We start from the raw sequence: 21371 nt of genomic DNA, 5'->3' as shown, positions 1-21371 counted from the left end.
GGTTTATGTATGCTTTGATATGTAAAAAAGTAAGATTGACAAGCTACTGTATAGTTTAATTTTCTGACCATGTAACATTTTTTAATGAAATGCATGAAACAGCAGAACATGGGTTTTGGTGACCTAGTGCAAAGTTTCCCAAAACAAGAGTGAGGGAGATCGTGGGTAGAAATATGATTGTCTCCATAGAAAAGCAGTTTTATACTCAACAGAAAGCCAATCCAACAATGCTGGTGGCTCCGTGGTAGAGCATTGTATTGGGTTGGGAAGCAGAAGGGCGCAGGTTCAAATCCCGCACCACCCTGGTGCCGGTCCCGAGCCCTGATAAAATGGGAGGGTTGTGACATGAAGGGCATCTGGCGTAAAGCCTAATGCCAAATCAACGTGTGCAACATGTTCTGCTGTGGTGACCCTCCACAGCTGATCTTTTTATTTCTGTTGTATGTCCACAGTTCAATAGACATCTCTCGCCTGCCGTCCCCTACGACTGGCATGTCAGCTGTAGAGTCCCTCTCATCAAATCTGAACATGAGGCGCCATGCTGAACGAGACCTCCGGTCTTCGAGAGAAGTTTTCTATGTGACCCGCCCACCACTGGCTCGATCCAGCCCTGCTTACTGCACAAGCAGCTCAGATATCACCGAACCTGATCCAAAGGTACAAGAAATTGTCCCATAACTGCTTATTGTCACGCTATAAGCAGATTTTTAATTCAATAATAATTTTTTTCAATAATTTATTCAGTCATAAAAACCGCTTTACCTCATATTTGAGCAAGTGGAATTGGTTGCAATTTATTTAATTTTCAAAAGTTTACATACAACTAATTTCAGTCATGTTTTTGCTAGTTCATTGATTTTAAATTAATTACTTCATAAACAAAAGCTACGCTAAGGAACAGCAAGGCAAGTTGATTAGCATAGTACCCTTGACCAAGCTATTTTTTGCTTTACAGAAAACATAACACAATATAAAAACAAACAAGATACTTAAGAAATATAATGATACAAGCCAATAATTGCATAATTAAATAAAAATAAGTTAAACAAAACTGTAAATATGCTACTTCTAAAAACATTTCAACTTAAAGCTGCAAAAAACATCTGTTTTTCTATACATTTAGTTTAAATGTATGATCAGATCAGTTCTTGAAAAAGCAGGAGTAGGTTTCATTTTACGTGGAAATGAGAACACTTCACTTGAGGTGAAGAGTGTTAAAGTGGGATGCCGTATTTTCAACAAAATCCAATTAAAAGTTAAACTGTAAGAAATGTTTTTCTCAGGTCCACAGTGTGAATAAAAGCGTGTCTATGATGGACCTTCAGGACTCCCGTATGAACAGCATTTCCAACCTGAACTCTGTGGGAGACATGCTCACCTCTTCTCAAGCCTCCATCGCCGGGCTCGGCCACAGCTTCGGGAACCTCGGCGGTCCGCTTCGTATGGGAGGGCATATGCCAACAGCGGGCTCCGGTTTGAGGCTGAGCCAGATGGGCCACATAGGGGGTCCAACGGAATCCATCTCTCAGCAGCAACAGCAGGCAGCAGCAGCCATGCACTTCCCCCTGTCTTTCCAGAACCCGCTATTCCATCTGGCCGCCCAGAACTCACCAGCTCAGTCTCAGCCTCCTCCACCTCCTCTCCTCCTTGCCCCGGAGCCTGAGAACGGCCACCCTGACTATGCTCCCGCCTTTGGCAACAGTGCTTTCTCCCGCAGCGAGGACTTGTCCGCCCTGCGGTCACAGAGCAGCCTGGTGCAGCCCAGCATTGTCCACTCACACAGTTACAGTGATGATTTCACCCGGCAGAATCAGAGCAATGACTACGCCTGGCACCAGCTGTCACTGCAGGTGCAGGTAGGGACCTCTTGCTTTTCCTCTCATATACAGAAAGACACATAATTATAATTCTATGCAACAATATTTTCTTTTTCCATTTCACCTCCTTGTTTAAATATCACATTTGAATGATTCCATCATCACATACCTAGGAATGTAAAAATAAGCGCTTTAATAAAAGTGATGGATACAAGAGTCTAATCATCAGCTCGTAATTTTAGAGACAGAAATGACTAAAACTTGATTGTAAACCTACATTTGTATCAACAAAACATCCATCAGCTTATTAAATAGCATTCATACATACACCAAACTGTAGCTGAATATGCAGGTGGAGGAAGTTCTATATATTAAAGAACACCACTAGATGGAGAACTTCAATTTTAACAGCCATAAATTCACAGTGGTCACACACTTGTTCATTTTAGATGCTAAATTGGTTTTATTTATTTATTTATTTCACTAGCTTTTGTTCCATTGATCTTTATTATATTTAGTTAAAAAAAAAAATACACCCTAAAATCCCTAAAAATTGCCCTTATTGTTGATTACAGGACAAAGCTCCTTTAATGTGTGGAGATGTACTGTACAGTAAATGGTTATTGATCAAACTACAATTAATAATTCTTAAACAGAGGACATAGGAGCTTGTTAGCTTTGAGCTGAGGTGGTACTCCAGGCTTCTAAACAACAATCCTAAAATCTACTGTATGAGCATGTCATGCACATAGACTGAACGTATTTACAGGCCATCTTGTTTGTTCTTAATAGGTGCTAACTGTAACTACATGTGGCAAATGAATGCAAATGCATTTTTAGCTGATGTGTGGGTGAATTGCTAAGCTTTTGTTCAGGGACAAAAAAAAAAAAAGATCCCTGGAAGCTAGTAGCTGATGCTTGTTTTGATTAACTAACACTTTAAATTTTGAGTGCGCATGCTTTCAGTCAAATAAAGACTATAACAATACTCAAAAAAGTTACATCTTCAGATTTTAAAGTGGATCTTGGTTTTAAACAAAACAGAAAACTTGAAAACCGCAAATCCGCTTTCATTATATTTTTGACTAACTCTACTAATTTGTTTTTGCAATCAGTCAAATTGAATACAAAAACAGCATCATCACTGCTGGATCTGCAAATGTTGTGACAAGGACAGTGACAGCCAAGAATTACATTTCCCACTGTTGTTAAAAACACCTGGATTGTTTTTTCTGTTTTTTATCCCAAGCCAAATTGCTGAAAACAAACTTGGAGCCTCATCATTTATTCTTAGTGTGAATTTGACAGCTCGCAACACAAATGTCTGCATGAATTACTTAATTCAGATCCGCCCTTTGTATTCATTGGATCCTGCTAGGCTATGTTCAAACCGACCGCCAGGTTGTAGAACAAAACTTAAACTTAAAAAAACAACAAAAAAAACAGGAAGTATTTTAAAATAAATGTCATTCTCTTGAGCAGTAGAATATGCAAAACTAACAGTAATGTAAGGGCACTTATCTCTCCCTCTGCTGAATCGTGTAGGGTGCTCGACATCTATCACACTGTGTGTCCTTGTTTCAACAGGGTTAGAAGTAGCTTGTCAGTCAATAGGGCAGAAAAGAAGAGTGGTATCTGCTGATAATACACGTCATTATGTTATACATACTTTAATCCACGGCGTACTACTGATCAGACCTATGTCTCCTGGGCCGAGATGTTAAACCAAAGCTAATAAACTTTAATGAAATCTGTCCCTTGTTTAATGGAGTTCAGAAGAATTCTTGTAATGTATGGAACAACTTTAATTAAACAAAAATCTAAGATTACCTTTTTGGTTTTGACTTGATGGTGCAATCATGGGCTGCTGATTTACAACACTGATAAGTTTACTACGGCGTGTCTCTGTAAAATTATAGTGTTTAATGATACTGTCATGTAGTCTTGAGCTATTTCTGTCCTGCTGCGTGGGCCTTAATGGAACAAACATCACAAGAGGCTCCTGTTTTGTAATAAAGATGGTGTTATCAGGACAGTGCTCAATGAATTAATTATCCATCCATCCATCCATCTCTGCTGTTGCTTTATAAAGCACTAAATACTTTAGTTGCAAAACACATTTTTAACTATCCAGACCCTGCAGGTACTCGGCGTTTAGTCAGTCACTCTCCTCTGAGTCAAAACATCAGTATTCAGTTTTTATGTTCCACATAACTGGAACAAACTCAGAAAATGTGTGCATGGCTCCAAATCAAGACTCAGAACTTTGTAGTAATGGATGAATGGAGCAGCATGGACAATTGGAGGTAGATTGTGTGTTAGACATCCACCTTTGTTGAGAGAGATTTTTCCACTTGAATGTAGAGTAGATGGCTTCTTTCACTCCTCTCTCAAATAGTCTGTCCAAAATGTTTCTTTATTGTCCTTGTGAATCCTTCAAATGTCCTTCTGGTTTGTGAATAGGGTTTTGGACCTAAACTATTTTGACAAAAGACAATGTTGTCTTTCAAAATGCGTATTTTCAAGTGCAACAAGAATATAAAACTGACTCCTCCATTATTCTGTCTACCCCAACGATTTATTATACCGTAACTTTTGTTACTTTAGCTTCTTTTATATGATTCAGTTCACATTAAAAAAGATATAAGTCTACTGAAGTTTATTTGATATGCTGTTTTTTAACAACTATACACCATAACCCTAATCCATATACAAGTTGTAAGTTTTATATATAATGGCTTTGAGTAAATGTTTGCCTTATTTTCACTTCTTCTCTCCTCTCAGGAGTCTCTACAGCAGCAGCACCTGATGGGTGTCACATCTCAGACAACCACTGGAACAGGCACCCCTGCCTCTTTGGCCACACCTCCCACTACAGTTCATCCAATGCGTCAGACATCCATGGCTCCGCCACACCTCAAGTCTCAGAGGTCTATTAACACTCCCGCTACTGCCACGCCTCCGAAGGTTCGCCCACAGAGCAGGAACCTCCTCCTCGACTCTTCGGACACAAACTTCAGCGGCAGTCATCCGAAATCGCGCCAAACTCAGCAGCAACAACAGCAGCAGCAGCAGCAGCAGCAGCAGCAGCAACAGCAGCAGCAACAGCAGCAGCAGCAACAGCAGCAGCAGCAGCAACAGCAACAACAGGAGACACAGCTGACAGACAGTCCGGCTCCCGGGCTCCCTTACCAGACGAGCTCTGCCAAAGAGAACCAGGCCCCATCAGCTGCTGCAGAAGAATCAACGGATACACCAACAAAAAGCACCAAAAAGCCTCAGTCACAACTGCAGCCTCCACAGCAACATTTGCTCAAGCCAGTTGTCAATAAACAGGTCAGGCTCATTTTACATCTCACATGAGACTTTACAAAACTGCATCGAAACAACTCAATAGTAACAGATGCAAACTGAGCATTTCTTCATAGAATCAGCTGGGTTGTCATTGTTGCTGTTGTTCCAGGGTTCAGGGTCGACCTTGAACACCCCAGCCCTCAATGAGCGGACAGTTGCCTGGGTTTCCAACATGCCACATCTCTCTGCTGACATCGAGAGCCTGCGGCCAGACCGTGAAGGTCAGCTGAAAGAGTACTCCAAGAGCATGGATGAGTCACGACTTGAGAGGGTGAGCACATGAATTTTTTTTTTCCCCCCACCTCTTTGTACAGTACACTGACTTGCTTCAGTTAACAATTGGTTTTAAAAGTACAATACTATTTTTGCTAACCTGGTTTGAAATATGTGAGTCAGAAAAGTCTGAGGTAAAAATATTTTACTCAGTGGACGTGTGTGCGTGTACATGTTTTTGTGCTTTCTCCAAAATATGTTATTCAAAGTGAAAGCTGAGAAACAAACTGTAGTTTTAAAGTAACAAGCGGAATCATGGAAATTCTGCGTATATCTGATTCCTGACTCAAATTATTGGATTGGTTTAGTTTTGTGCTTGAATGCTGGTTTTATATTTTCCTTATTAATTAATAGTATGTCAGCCATGAAATTAATACACATTAGCAAATACATACTTTACACATGACGTTTGAATAAACCTTCCTATCTGATGATGCATTACTGCAAACATCCAGCTGCATGTAATTGATAGTGTCCAATAATTTAGTCTTCATATTATATTCATTCCAGTTTAAGAAGAAAGATAATTTAGGCCTGCCACACTTAAAACACTCAACTGATAGTTGCACATACCAGCACAGTTTCTAATTCTGCCATAATGCAGTTTTATATTAGAGCTTTAAGAAGTTTAAGAAGGATTGTGCCCCTTATTGCATTTTCTATGATTAATAACTCCCATGCTCTTGCCTGTATTATAATCATTGTGCTTATTGCACTGAAATACCCTACACTCTAGGAGTCACGCAGGAATATCACATAATAACCTGAAGTCATTTCATTCATCTTTCAGGTAAGAGAGTACGAAGATGAAATACACTCCTTGAAAGAACGACTGAAGATGTCTCATCGCAAGCTGGAAGAATATGAGCAGAGACTTATGTCGCAGGAACAGCAGACAAATAAGATCCTACAGCAGTATCAGAGTCGCCTGGAGGACAGTGAGCGCCGCCTAAAGCAGCAGCAAATGGAGAAGGACTCTCAAATTAAAGGCATCATCAGCAGGTGAGGAGTGTTCAGGTTGAACTAAAGCTGGTTGAATGTAGCTGTGCCCGTTACTGTATGACTTTTCCCTATTGCATTAAAGTAGTCACACAAGTTTCTGCAAATTTAACAAATATGCATATTTAACAAATATTTCAATAAAACTTAATGCACTATATATTTTGATATTTTTATTAATACATTTCATTACACACAGTTTTACAGTTAGGTGTAATTAAACAAATAGTAGTTTTACAATAGACACAGTTATATCTTATAACCATATTTAATGCTGCTTCACAAAGTTGTTATAAAAACAATACTGAACAGTAATTCCACACGGGTACAAAGATTCATGCAAACTGGGGGTAAAAGTGGTGACCAGCTTTAGAAATTTGGTCGTTTGTTTAATTTCTCAGATGAGTGGCTATGTGAAGGAAAACAAGCTGTATTGCTTAGATATTCCCCACAAATTAAGAAGAGTTTTCCACTAAGATACAAATTGCATAATGTCATATGGACCCAATTTCAATAACCAGTTTAACATTTTGAGCAGAATGCATAGTTTTGTTTGCTTGATAGGAGTTAAAAGAGAAGATGCTCTGTATATCAGTCTCACCTATGCTCAAGCCAGGAGCTAATTACCATAGCGTACCATAAAGTCTGGAAGCAGGAACAGCAGGAAAATAATCTCCTATAAAAACACAAATATACAAAGTGTCCATAGTGCTCAGATTCTCATTGCTAGGTTAAATTAATGTAAATGCCCAATTATCAATCTTCTCATCTAATACTAAGAGAACAAAAAAGAAAATTTCCAAAAAGGTGGAACTATTCCTTTAAATGTATGCAATTCAAATATTACAACATCATGAAACGTATTATGAGGTGAAGTAAATTCATTAGAGCTTAATCTGATCCAGTCTTGAAGGAAATATTTCAGGGTATAAAAATATGACTCCCACTGAATAAAAGGCTTGTTGCCACAGTGACATTTTTTTTAACAACACAGCAGAATGATGCACACTTTGCTTTCCTGTACACACTCATTTCACACATTTGGTATTTGAACAACTGAATTTGACCTGTCTGGACTATTCTGAAGGCAGCTCAGATTCAGCTTGAGGAAACTGAGGAGACCTGAATTTACCCAGAAACATGTCAAGACCTTAATATCATCATATGGCCACATAATCCTACAGTAAATTTTAAGAACACCGGCTTTGTAATTCCATTTTTGTCAACCGGTATGTTTGCTTCTATTTCCCTGTTGTCAGACTCATGGCTGTGGAAGATGAGCTGAGAGGGGGTGCCATTCCTGATATTAAGCCTCGAATCCTCACAGACCAGGTTTGTGCCTGTGTCTACATCTTTTATCATCCCTATTCGCTAAACCAGTCATGTCCTAAAACATCATTCTTGCATCATATCCAGAACATTTGCCAAAGCTAGTGCAGGGGCAAAGTTTGCAGCTGTCATACGCTTCACCTATCCCCATCTCTTTAAAAGTACATTTATGTGGAGCAACATTTCACCATTTTCCTGCATATGCGTGGAAAACATTGCTGATCCTAAATGTGAAGAGCTGGATGGAGCTTGTGCAGGGGTTAATTTTAGAGTGAAGGAATATCAAGTCTTTAACACTGAAACTAAAAATTATTTAACGCAGAAAGATTTGTATATCACAGATCACATTCATCATTAGAAAAACCTTGAAAAAACCTTGTCTCACCAGCAGCATCACAGAGTAATTCTTCAGGGCTCAGCTTTGTGAATGCACCATGTGGGCTGAATTGTGACGCGTGTGTGTAGGTGTGTGTGTGTGTGTGTGTGTGTGTGTGTGTGTGTGTGTGTGTGTGTGTGTGTGTGTGTAGGTGTGTGTGTGTGTAGGTGTGTGTGTGTGTGTGTGTGTGTGTGTGTGTGTGTGTGTGTGTGTGTGTGTGTGTGTGTGTGCGTGCCAGTATAACTCAGAAGATACATTTTCTACCCTTTAAATACATTGCCACCTTCTTTCATCGTGAGCAAATGGACAAAATTAGCTCTTGAAAGCTCACACTCTGCATCAGAATGTGTCTCAACTGGGTCTGTACCCAGATCGTAGTAGTTTTACACCGGATTTTACAAACACGCACGTGTTTGATGAGGACTGATGCCCGAGCTCTAGTAAAGGATTTTTATGTTGGTTTCCCAGCCGTCCTTTTTGGCTCAAGTCAAAGACAGGCACTGTTGCTCAAATAATTGAATGCTGCAGTGCTCAGAGCCCTATTGAAAGCAAAGGCGGTAAACGTACACACATAATTAAGTAGAAGTACAGATATTTCTGTAAAACCCTGTTAAAGTAACGATTCCAATCTCTTACTCAACTAAATGTAAAAAAGTACATTGTCTGAAAGCAATATTAGTGCTAGCTGAATAAACATTGTAATAGGTTAAGTTTACATGCTGTGACATTGCATTCCAGTGTAAGAAGACACAAACTTAAACATAAACATAATAGGATTATTATGTTTAACTTTTAGCTAGTACAAATATTCTTTTATTACTAAGTGTATTCAAAACGTTTAATAAAATAAATTCTGTAGCAAAAGTTTGCATCCCCTTTGATTAATTAATTAAAAATTAATTATTTTAGAAAAATAAGGTTATGCAAACTTGAACCAAACTGTAGTTGCAAATCAGTATAAAATCAATATCGACTGTTCACGTGGATAGCAACTGCACAATGAGGAACGAGAAAGGGGGAAAAAAAACGTATAAATAAATAAAATCTAATAATTCCTTCAAATGCATTGAAGCTAAAGTAAAATTCTAAGTGTATAGAAATTACAAATGTGTTAAAATGTACTGAGTAAAAATAAATCAGAAAAGTAAGTACTGACGACAAGTTCAAATTTCTGTTCCAAGTATCATGAAATATTTGTCACGTCTCACCTCTCAATAAAAGAATGTACAAAGTGTTAAGATATGCTATTCCTTCACACTGGGAGAGACCTGTAAATTACTGTGTGTGACCATGAACAGGCCTGTTCCAGATATTTAGGATTTAACTGAACAGGTCAGTATTTTGAGAAATGCTTTCATGCCATGCAGTTAAATGAGAAGATTGATGCTACTCTCAGGTATTTACTCTAAATGTCATGATCCAGACAGTTGGCTTAGCATGAAAATTGTACATAGGATAAAACATCTAGCCTGGCCCTGTCCTAAAGTAATAAAATCCGACTCTTCCCTCCTGCCACAGAAATTAAGCCAAAACGCCTCCCTAAAAAGCAAACTGTTTTTACACATTTGCTTTCATATAGTTTCAGCCAGTTGAGATCCTAACAGAACTAGCAGTTTACTCCGGTTTCCAGCCTTTATGCTAAGCTAACTGCCTTCTGAATCAAGCCACATATGTACCACAGATCTACCCTTCTAGCTCTTAGCAAGTATCCACATACAGTATAACCCAAAAGGTAGAATTGTTCCTTTAAATGTACGACCAATTTAAAGCTATAAAAGAAGACGTAATTTCACGTTTACTCTCCCTTCAGTCTTTCAGCCAGGTCTATGGTGGGCTCCCAGGATCCTGACTACCAGTTCCAAGGTGACCAGAGTTCATGATGGTCACTCGTGTGTAAGAAGACAGACCCACTACAAAAACCCCACAAAGAAGACGACTCTCTACAGTGGATCCACCAGGATTACTGGAGGCTTCTTCTCACAATGTTCTTAAAAAAAAAACAAAAAAACTTTGCACATGTTCCATCTTTGCCTGTACCAGAACTTGACAATCAACTTAGTTTGAGGACCAATGTGTGCAGTGAATCTTCTGCACATGTTGACTGAAATATAAGCCAGTGTCCCAACAATGGCAATACTGAACCTAATGAGTTTCTTTATTTAATCAGAAGTCAGAAGAGATGAGTATAACACTGAGGATGAAGCTGGATTCATGATTTTCCCTGCTACAAGCAGCAAACTCGCTTTAATGACTGCAGACAAATTATACAAAAGGCTTTTACAAGCACAACTTCCCCCAGTGGTGACTCGTGTCTTAAGCAGCAATCATTTGCCATCTATGATCCTCAGATGCAGGTGCCCAAGGCCTGTGTAACTATTTGCTTATTTTGAAATGGCAAAGATGTTTCACTAAAAAAAATGGCAGTTATTTTGCATCCTCTACAGTACAGCCATCCCATATAATCAATCTATCAATCATAACTGCTTTAAACTGCTGTTACAATCTTCTGTTAGACCCTCGGTTTGATTTTTCTTCAGCAAGCAGTGTAAATTCAGAGAAGCAGTCTTTCAGTGTATAGAAGTATTTCCTAAAGCTACTAAACGTTTTTAACAATAGAAATATTTTACAAAATATTCTGTTTTCTTCACTTTGTAAAAAAAAATAAATAGTAGTGATGATGATAATTATAATAAAGTACATTTCAAAACATTGATACAAAGTGCTTCACATACAAGGTAAAGTATAAATGTGAAAATGTTACTAAACAGAGTTTAAAGGGAAATGAGATATCGAGGTCTTCTGCTACAGCTGTGTTGGAGCCCATGGATGTATGCCTTTGTCGATTTGATCATAAGATTAATGGATGCCTCCATCTAAGGTTGCCTGTTTTCTTTGTATGGAGGTGTTTTTACAAAAATGTCATGAAAGTAAAAGGAAGAATATCTCACTACAGCCCTTGAAGTCTGCTGTGAAAAATTAGAAAACACAGAAAAACACCTTTTTTCCAGCAAAGCGCTCCGAGGTAACGACAAACACTGATATATTAGTGCAGAGAATATTCCAGCCCATAGTACAGTAGGTGATGTTACACTGTCCAGTGTTACAAAAGAGGATGAAACCGGTCAGTGAACTGTATAACAATAAAGTGCTAGCTACTGCGGATACTACTTGAACCTTTTTCTGGGGTGCTTAAGCTGCTAGGAGATGGCAGAAAGACAGTGTGGTCATGTGGTCCAGATGTAAATTGGGTCTAAAAGTCAGGATATCTTTTATAAGCTCCCAGGTCACTGCAGCACCTCAAATTTACACTGTTTAACATCATGTCTTTACAACAATTAGTTAACTGAAAAAGTAAAATGTAGAAAATAAAACAATCTTTTTTTAAATTATTTAGCTTCTCAATTTTGTTTTTCCTGCTGGGTGTATTTCCACTGTATCTGGCTGAACCATTAATTTAGAGAACAATTGACAGATTAACTAATAATAAAAACTGACTTAATTGTCTCTCAGATGTAAGTACAGCTGCAGAGTTGGTCTGAAGTCAGTATAAAAACTTCCCAAACCTCAAACATAATGAGCCAACCTGAGAAATTAAGGCCTAAATCTTAGCCCTTCATGTCTGACATTTTCATTTCTTTATCCTTTTACGCTTTTTGTTATTTTTGTTGTGCAGCACTTTGTAACACTGCTTTGATTAATGCTATATAAATTCAGTTTTAATTACTACGGTATGATTGTAAACATAATGTGCAACTGGAAACAATTCATATTATAGCAAGTAGTGAATTACTCATCTGTTGTGTTTAATGTTTCTGAAGCATAGATGTGCATTTTTGCATGTGCTTTTTAAATGCGAGGACAAATAAGTGAGTTTGCTGTCATATTATTCTAATGTACAAAGAAAAAAAAAACTTTTGAATATGGCTTTCTTATTGAAACATCTTTTTTTTTTATCCAAATTGCTGAATACTTCTGTTTTGTCTTTCCTAGAGAGGATGGCATTCCGCCTTTTACATTATAAAACATTACAGTACAGAGAGAAATGGTCAAAAGTCACAGACAAACAAAAAGAGAAGAGACAATGAAAACAACAGAGAAAACAATAAAGAGGTTCAAAACAGGGATGTTAAGTAAATGTGCATCGGATTTGACTGCCTTACAGTCTGTGCCACTAGGCCCTAAATAACCATACCAATACAAACAAATCTTGTAAACTTTGTATATTAAATGTCCTTTTTTGTAGTCAGGTGATGAATTAATAAGCAGTGTGTTGGTTAAATCTGTATGTTAGTCAGAATCATTTATATTACAGAATTCATGGTTGATATAATTTATCTTAACCTATTGCCTTTAAGACATTTTCTTTCAAGATAAATATCAATGATACAAAGTTATATGTTTATGGTACCAGATGTATAAAATAGCTTAATGTATATCTATTCTTATATGTAAAATGTATTAAAATCAAGGGTAGGCCTTCAGGCATGTTGAACTTGTGGTAAAAACAATTCTTATAACTCTTAATGCTGCAATCCAGAAACAAGAGTGCTATGGTGTGACTGCATTCACGAGAAGAGCTGAATAATTACCCAACACAGTAAATTTCTGTTCAAGATATAATAATATGATGAATTTATTCAAATATCTCACCTATGTTTAACCAAAATAGCAGTGGTGCTTTCAAAAATAATGGATTGCAGTTTTAAGTAATATTCCTTTGAAACATGCATTTATTTATTTGGCCTCTGTGCAATACAGTATTTTGAAATGTAATATTGCACCTTTTGCTTTTCATTTTACAATAAGCTGCAATTCATAAACTGAAAAATGTTTTAAAGTACATATAAATATATGATATGCCCATGTATTGTTGAAACTTTCTCTGTATTAGCTGCAGTGGCACAGCGTGCTACCTCTGAAATCGTGCCCTCATCTCCCTTCCCTATTGTAATTAAGGAGCCTTATTTTGCTTTACCCAGACCTGAAAAGATACTTTCTTTCATTTGGCTAAAAATGTATTTATTAAAAGGGTCAAGCTTAACAAAAAGTTACAGTTTTGTCCACAAGCAGAGTCAGGTTTCATTCTTGGTTTGCTTGTTCATTGCTATTTTAATGAATGCTATTCTATAAACAACTTTTGCCATCACAGGGCCATTTCTAAAGTTTGTACTATTGTATTTATGTGTTACATTCACACAAATGTTTTAATTATGGGATGAGATTGATTGTGTTCCATGTTTTTGTGAGACTCTCAGGTGTTAGAACGAACACAGAAACGTCATTTACAATCTTTAATGCCAAATGCACAAAATGTTCAAACACAATCTTTGGCAACTGAACATTAGGATGAAACACAATTGAAGAAGATAAAATGAGGGGGTGTGTGGAAAGGAAATGCTTTTTTTTTGGTTTGTTCACCTCCATATAAATAGTTAAATTTATACCTTGTCTTTATTATTTGATACGAAGGGAAAGTTACTTGGTCCAAGTCAAAAATGTGACAAGTGGGCCACTGTAATTAAACCGAAAGTAACATTTAAAAGTGCTTTATGTTTACAGAATCGTCATTTTAGAAGGATGTTTGAGTCTTTGTTGACACGAGGGGCAAGAATTACTGCCGCTTTGCTGCAGCTAAAGCAGGACCTAATAGATGAATTAATATATCTTGTATATTTTGAGAAAGATATTTAACATTAATTAAAATATTATATTTATGTTTCTAAAGTAGATGTATAGCATTTTGGAACGGAACAACACATTTTCGTGGCAGCTATTATTCTGCACAATTGATCTACTGTGTCACAAATATCTAGTTGGTGGGATTTCTGACTTGAATTAGGCCTACTGGATGTAAAACCTTAATTTACTTGACATTTCTTTTGAAATAAGCCATGCCCCATGAATAAGCCATACCCTCCAGTCCCCTGATGTTGTATGGTGGATGTTTAATGTTGATAGTTTTATTTATTATGGCATTTAGTGTAGGTATGATTGCGCTTGTAATTATTATTATTAGTGTAAGTATACTTGATTGTTATGATTTGTTTTGTTTGAACAAAGGGAATGTATTCATTTTTCAGGTGAATTTTCTGAATGATTTAAATAAATTAATAAATACCTAATGGAAGATCTTTTATTTTAAGGGGAAAGTTATATAGGCTCATATTTACATGATAGTAAAATGTTGTTTGGATTTTCCTAAACACGTAATGTATATAGGATCTTGATATTATTTGTTAGAAAGGCCTAAATGTTTTAAGAAGAATCTCAAAGATTCCATAAGAAGGTAATCTGCAAGAGGACTTAAACAATAAATATGCAGTAACAGATATTTTAATGATTAATATATTTACCATGAGTGATCCAAAAATAACTGCTTACAGTGAGAAACCCACCCAGGATTGTTACCCAATTCTATACTTTCCCTCAGCTCCAAGGGTAATTTTTTATGTCTTTAAGCTCTCGCTCTCTAGCTAATCAGCTTTACGGTTGTGCTTTACTCTTGATGCTCTCATCTGCACCAGTCAGCTCTCATAAATGAAAAGTTCAAACAAATTTTCTGTACGGAATCCTCTCAACACTAAATGTCAAACAAACACATTTAGCAGCTAGCTGCTGAACGTAGCTGAAAACGTAACACACAAAAAATCCAGATATTTCTTTGTGGAGATGTTGGAGACAAGACATTTGTGGATGATTTGACTTCCATTCATCAAATAACCAGAACATTATTCTAAAAGAACATATTAGCTGACAAGTAAACATAGGCTGTTTAATAACACGTTCACTATATCAGAAGAATAAACACCAGATGTGTTTTTAACATGTTCTGCTGCCCCAACTGGCAAAACATCACCAATTTATGTCTTTATTGACACATTTTGGTAACAGTGAACATGATAGAGTCAGAGTGACCCAAAAAACAAACTTAATAAAATAAGTGAATAAAGTTTGAAAATACTATCATAAATAATAATCCATACAGTCAGGCACATCCGGGATGACAAGTGGCCGTTGCCGATATGTAGATTTCAAATAGATTTATGTTTTAAAAAATAATAATTTGCAAGATTTTTTCAGTCTATACAGGTCTCTGTCAGGTGTATGTGTTTAGACAGTTATCTTCTTACATACTCCAATGCAGAATTGTCCAATCTTCTATGAATAGTTTAAGTGGAGGAAACATCTTCTATTACTAAATCTTTGATTTGTCTTATTCATAACATACAGTGACATCCAGTGGCCACAAGCCATCAAAGCTGTTTCAGCAGCCTCACACTAAGTATGTCACATAACAGTGGACTTTTGATGTCCTAGTTTATCCTTACATATTAATATACAATAAACATCACTAATAACATAGTCATTATATTCCCTATGTGCAGGATACAGCACGCTGATATTTATCAACTTCTGTGACACGCTTCAGCTCCACCTTCCTTTCCAACTAATGACTACATGAAATATTTAAAATCTAATCTAATAAAACACTAACCATCATCAACTCCTAGCTCTAATGTGTCACAACTGTCATAGTCTAACCTCTTGTGCTGCTCAACCAAACCTGGCCTAGCACTCGCTGCCTGCTGCTCTCCACCAGAAACATACATGATGCCAGAGGACTGCTGACAGACAGACACCCGCTTGGCAAACTGTCTTCGGCAAGAAAATGAAGGTGAATCAGTTTCACTGCTTGCTCAGGTTCTTCTCAGTCACTGTCACACTCCGCAATGAGTCATGCTTACGTATATTAGTCAACTGTTATAGCTCTGCAGTGCAGTTTGCCTGCTATACATTCGGTGTTCTGTAAGATTTTTCTTACACAATCCATCCTGAAAATATTTAACATTTTTGAAATACGCTGAACAGCTTGTTGTTTCTTGATTTCTCTTCTTCTCCCTATTTCTTGTTCTACACAAAATTTGAATAGCCTATCTCCAACATTTAAATGATGGCTTTAGAGGGAATATAAAGGAACACTTCAGCATTCCTGTAAATACATGTATTTCCCAGTCTTTAAAGTACTCTAAGTGGTTGCTGGTAGTACCTTAAACTGACTTAAAAGCAAATGGTGTTAATCTTCTCATCTAACTACAAACAACAATGTCCCACCTATTCTCTCCCCTAGTCAGAAAAGGTCACTGTGTTTACAGAAAAAAAAATCTTCTTTAATCTGAAAAGCACCCAAACTTACACAATGTGCATCCATGTTAGAGTTTGTAGATCACTTCAGATCGAACTCAGTCCAAACAATTAATCAACACCACCATCTTGTGGAGTACTGAGACTACAAGGAGATTTTTCAATAACATCAGTCATTCAGTATCTTATCATTTTTATGTTAAATGACACATTTCTGACTGTGCAGACTGACAAAATGTAACATAAATGTAACATTTATGTAGAGATTTGGATTCTTATAGCAATTTTGCCTTTGGGCTCAAATAAAGGCTTTTAATGTCAGACAACCTGTTCAAACTTCAAGGTGTGGCATCAACAGCTTAGAAATTGACATTAGCGTTTGCATTTCAAACTACACTGATATTCACAAGATGTGTTTAAGGGATATTTATGCTTTCAGGACTTGAAAAAAAACATTCCGATGCCCCAGCATTACGCTCTCCACCACATGTCCAACTCAGCTTCACTGTTGTTCTTGAAGTGGCAACATGATCTGACACATCATTTAGTTTTGATAGCCACATTATTACCTATTAAACCACATTAAACACAGCACATCTTTAACAATATTCTTCTCCGCCTTATTACTTTAAACTTTAAATCACACATTCAAATCTACATATTTAAAAATTTGCTGCCCAAAGAACACAAGTACAAACACCCAGTGATTTCAATCAAACAATCCCCGGGGGGAGAAGGAGGAAAATTAGAAAGTGCACGTTAAGGACAATTTTATTTGTTTCAATTCAAACAAGGAACAAAAGTTTTTTTTAAACACTTGAATGATCTAAAACCAAGACAACCACAATTCAGATCTACAATGCAGCAATATTAACTGTTCCAGAACTACTGTAGTACATTTATACACAAAAGGTTTTCCGTGACTGTATTTTATTAAATGTTAATAATTCTAACAATACCAAGGAAAAGAAAGTAGAATAATGCAGTCATGCAGAGTTAATAGGATCCTTAAAGTTCTATTTGTAATAAATTAGTGACCATTGAAAGGGGTTAAAATGGTCAAAGAGCCAAGTCCGATAGATACATTGTGAAACAGAAGGCTCACAAAAGCTCTTTGTAACACATCTGCAATATACACAAGTCAGCTGAATAGATCGTGAAGGTGAACAGGGGCCAGCATTACATTTTCTCATGCTGACCCCTATCCAACAAAACATTAAGACCACCAAGTCCTAATGCTGTGGCCGACCAGTGGAAAACACTGATCTTTCTTAAGCGCACAATGAAACCTCAAAAAATAAGACATCATTGCTAGTACAGGTGTAAATATCACTGTGTACTTTTACTATGTGGAAACTTCTGTTGGAAGTGTTGACTGTGGTGCATAATTCCTTGTGTCAGTATGGCTTGTTTGGCTGTGCATATTGTTGAGAGGAATGGCCAGTTGCACATCTTGCGCTGTTCCCTCCTCAGATTTAATGCCATAGGGCATCTTGGACATTATAGCCAGGCTCAATTTGAAGAGCACATTGTGGAGAGCCACACGGTATTCTTTTCTAACCAGGCAGTAGATGACAGGGTTGAAGCAGCTGCTGGTGAAAGCCAAGCAGTTAGCCAGAGGGAAAAAGTACGTTTGAGCCAAGAAAAACGAGACGCTGAAGTCAACAATGTCAAGGTGGATCAGGACACCCCAAAAGGTGAGGACATTGTACGGGAACCAGCAGGCGCAGAATGAAATTACCACCACTGCCACAGACTTTGAAATGTCAGCCTTTGCCCGAGAGTTTCTGCCTTTCAGCGTGTGACGGCACAGAAAGCGCAGCAGGAGCAGGTAGGACAGGATGATGATGGCGTAGGGCAGCAAAAATCCCAGCACTACTCGCAGCAGCTGATTTATTCCCAGCCAGGCTGTACCATCTGGGAAGCGGAGCAGGCATGCTGTGTCATTGCCACTGCCCACGAGCCTCAGGTCTGCAAACACACCTCGGGGTGCTGCTGCTACAAGTGCACCAGCCCAGATAAAAGCTGTGGCGACCAAAGAAGTGCACGGTCTGCCGCACAAGGGCTCACTGGGTTTGAGCGCAGTTGCAATATAGCAGTAGCGGGTCACACTCATGGCTGTTAGGAAAAAGCAGCTAGCAAAGACATTCAGCCCAGTGAGTAAGGACACAGCCTTGCATGTGGCCAAACCAAAAGGCCAGCTGTAGTCCAACGCAATGTCCACAGCCCAAAATGGCAAGGCCAGGGAAAAGAGCAGGTGAGCCAAGGCTAAGTTGAACACAAAGAAATTGATGGTGCCTTTGGTGATGGTGCGAGTAGAAAAAAGCAGGAACATCACTAATAGGTTCCCCAACACTCCTGCAGTAGACACCACAAAGTAGACAACAGAGACCACTACTCTCAGCCAGCCTTCATCAACCTCCAGTCCACTGTAAAGGGTCTTGTTGTGAAAATTCAGGGAGGTATTACAGGATGGGCCTGCACCACAACCATTTAGCATGTTGAGGATGAACTCCAGTCTCTTGAAGTCAATGTTTGACATTTTAGCTACCTGAAGGGAAGTCCTGTTGAGGGTTGAGCTTGTCCAGCTGCTATTTATGTTTCTGCTTGTCCTCCTTGTCACTAATGAATTAAAAATGTAAGTACTGGTTTTTTGTTTATTAGCTGACAGTCATCTATCCCTGCAATGACAGATGAAATTATTATTACATAATAGGTGCAACAGTTTATGGGTAAATAAGTAGATTAGCCTTGTCAGATAAACAAATTACACTAAAGTGCTACCCACAGACTTCGTTAATCCAATTTATATTTCAAAGAATCAAACTTCTCTGGGAGGAAATGTATAAGCATATAAAGTGATTAAACTAATTTCACCCTATGAAGTAGATAAGCTTGTCAAGAATCTCACAGTCACCTTTTATCATTCAGAAATGTGAGTACACTATCCACATAACAACAAACGAGGGTGATAGAATACAAAGTACTGTACAGAACATTACAAATGTTTACTTTACTTGCCTCAATTAGCAAAACAGGCTCTATACTGTACAACAATTAATATATTGTTGATTCGATTTCTTTTAAATCAATTAAAAATTACATTTCAAGAAATATAATAAAAACTACCAAATATGTATAGAGTTTACCCTATCACAGTCTGATGAAACCAAGGTATATTTGAGCATGCATAGCAAGATACATGTGTCTTTTTTCATATAGATATATCTCTATCTATCCATCTATCTATCTATCTATCTATCTATCTATCTATAGAGATATAGATATAGTTTTGTTTCTCCTCATAATGGTGCTAAGCCACATGCATAAACATTTAAATTAAAATATAGTTCAGATGTTTATGCACCTCATTTATTTTTAATATCTAACATATACATTCATATAGATTGTAATGACCTACTACATTTACTGTTTTTAAGCTTTAAAGTTTATCTATTCTTTCAAAATGTGGTTTGCTTTACAACAAACACAGTCCTAACGCATTAAAATAAATCAACACAATTTGTTAAATCCTTTTTTCTTTGCCATCCATACACTTACTATATACTTAAACTAGAGAAGAAACTTACCTCAATATCACATTGGAGGTAAACCTACAGCTTTCAGAGGTTTGTGTTCTTGTAACCACTCACTCGACTGAACAAACTGGAGCTATTTCCAAGGAGGTCAACAACAACGGTGGGGATGTCACCCACATTGAATTCATGCTCCACCCCAGTGTATTCTTCACTGTGCAGCTTCACACTGGAAATCACCTGCGGTGTCACTACTAAAACACTAAAGCGCTAAATTGATTAAAAGGGACCAGGAAAACTAAAAACAAAAACACACACACCTACATCTAATCCTGACAAACAAAAAATGTCCTTAGAATATGCCAACTGTCCCATTTGCTGTGAAAATGTGCTTTTGGAATAGCAAACACTGTCTCATTATAGTTTTACTTTCTTGCTACAAAAATAGCATTATGATGATGGATCTGACTCAACTTAAAATTGATGGATCTGACTCAACAAAAATTCATTCTTATAGAAAGCACTTAAATTAAAAATATCTACTTTGTGTGTTTATTAGTATTTTTATACCATAATTACTGTAATTTTAACCTGATGTTTTATTGATATCAAGAAATATTGCAGCTGTGTTTTGAAAAATAGTATATGAATAAATTAATAAACAAATAATAATTAGGAAATAAGTAATAAAGTGGACCAACCTCCACTTTCATTTTTCATAATTTGAGGTTTATATTCTCCTTATTTAACCAACCTTGTTGATAAGGTTTCCTAAAAACAGGTTTTACATGAGTCTTGACTGAAATCAAATCAACTCCAGTTTGGGGAGCTCTTGGGATGGGTTAACAAATGTCCAGGGTTTATTGTTATCATTTGTTTTGTGTTTTTTTTAACTATTTATATCTGGGGCGTTGCTTCCAAATTCAATTGAGTGGCAGAAATGACTCTTCATTGCAAATTGTTGATAGTGGAAACAACATCAGCAGTGAATGTCTAAATGAGATTAGCTTGGAACGGGCGGAAGAGTGAGGAAGTTGATTAATGCAGATCTGTCTAAAATAAGCCATCTTCATAAAGAAGCTAAACAAAACATACAGCTCCCTGAGTGTGCACGTTTTCACCTGTAGCAACGTGCTGCAGAAACAGCATATTAATTCTAACCTAATTATCACGTGTTCCTTTGTTTTGTGCATATTTACTTTTTTTGATGAACCAATATTTGAGAACACAGTTGCTGTAACATGGATTTTATGAACTTTATAAACTAGATGTTTCCCTATTTCCAGTCTTTATGCTGTGCTAGGCTAATGCCTTATGGATGCAGTTCCATTTTAAGGATCCAAAGAGACCACAAAGCTATCTTAGATATGGATTTCCAAGGGAACATTTTCAAAGATTCCAAGATCGTTTTTGCACCCTATCAGACTGAAAAGGTTTGCCCATATAACAACCAAAGAACATAAAAATGTCAAAAGACATATATAGGAATTTAATGAAATTTACTAATTTGACACCACTCTTTAAAGCAAAACTTAAGTATTCATA

The 21371-nt window shown here is 37.2% G+C and overlaps 2 protein-coding genes across 10 annotated transcripts in view; one reads left to right on the top strand and one right to left on the bottom strand.

Moving 5' to 3' along the window:
* LOC137124687 (ras/Rap GTPase-activating protein SynGAP-like) overlaps positions 1-13589 on the top strand; it is a 36286-nt gene extending 22697 nt beyond the window's left edge. For 6 of the 9 annotated variants that reach the window (XM_067499781.1, XM_067499826.1, XM_067499804.1 and 3 more), the window contains 7 exons: positions 453-657; positions 1284-1856; positions 4602-5153; positions 5281-5442; positions 6235-6446; positions 7703-7775; positions 9959-13589. In XM_067499781.1, coding sequence (XP_067355882.1) covers positions 453-657; positions 1284-1856; positions 4602-5153; positions 5281-5442; positions 6235-6446; positions 7703-7775; positions 9959-9997 — 1816 coding nt within the window. In that variant the 3' untranslated portion in view covers positions 9998-13589. The remainder of the gene's footprint in view (positions 1-452; positions 658-1283; positions 1857-4601; positions 5154-5280; positions 5443-6234; positions 6447-7702; positions 7776-9958) is intronic. The other 3 variants (XM_067499823.1, XM_067499825.1, XM_067499814.1) reach the window with 2 other exon arrangements.
* Positions 13590-17129: 3540 nt separating this feature from the next.
* LOC137102209 (relaxin-3 receptor 1-like) lies at positions 17130-18955 on the bottom strand. Its single transcript, XM_067481465.1, has one exon. It carries the CDS (start codon positions 18830-18832, stop codon positions 17636-17638), a length of 1197 nt encoding a protein of 398 aa, XP_067337566.1. The 5' UTR covers positions 18833-18955; the 3' UTR covers positions 17130-17635.
* Positions 18956-21371: the final 2416 nt, after the last annotated feature.

This window comes from Channa argus, chromosome 1, assembly GCF_033026475.1.
Source record: "Channa argus isolate prfri chromosome 1, Channa argus male v1.0, whole genome shotgun sequence".
Taxonomy (NCBI): Eukaryota; Metazoa; Chordata; class Actinopteri; order Anabantiformes; family Channidae; genus Channa; species Channa argus.
Note: the sequence above shows the minus strand (reverse complement) of the source record. Positions and strands in the feature narration are given on the sequence as shown.

Excerpts from the sequence above, each read along its gene's own strand:
- LOC137102209 (XM_067481465.1), bottom strand. The coding sequence starts at position 18,832 with ATGTCAAACATTGACTTCAAGAGACTGGAGTTCATCCTCAACATGCTA.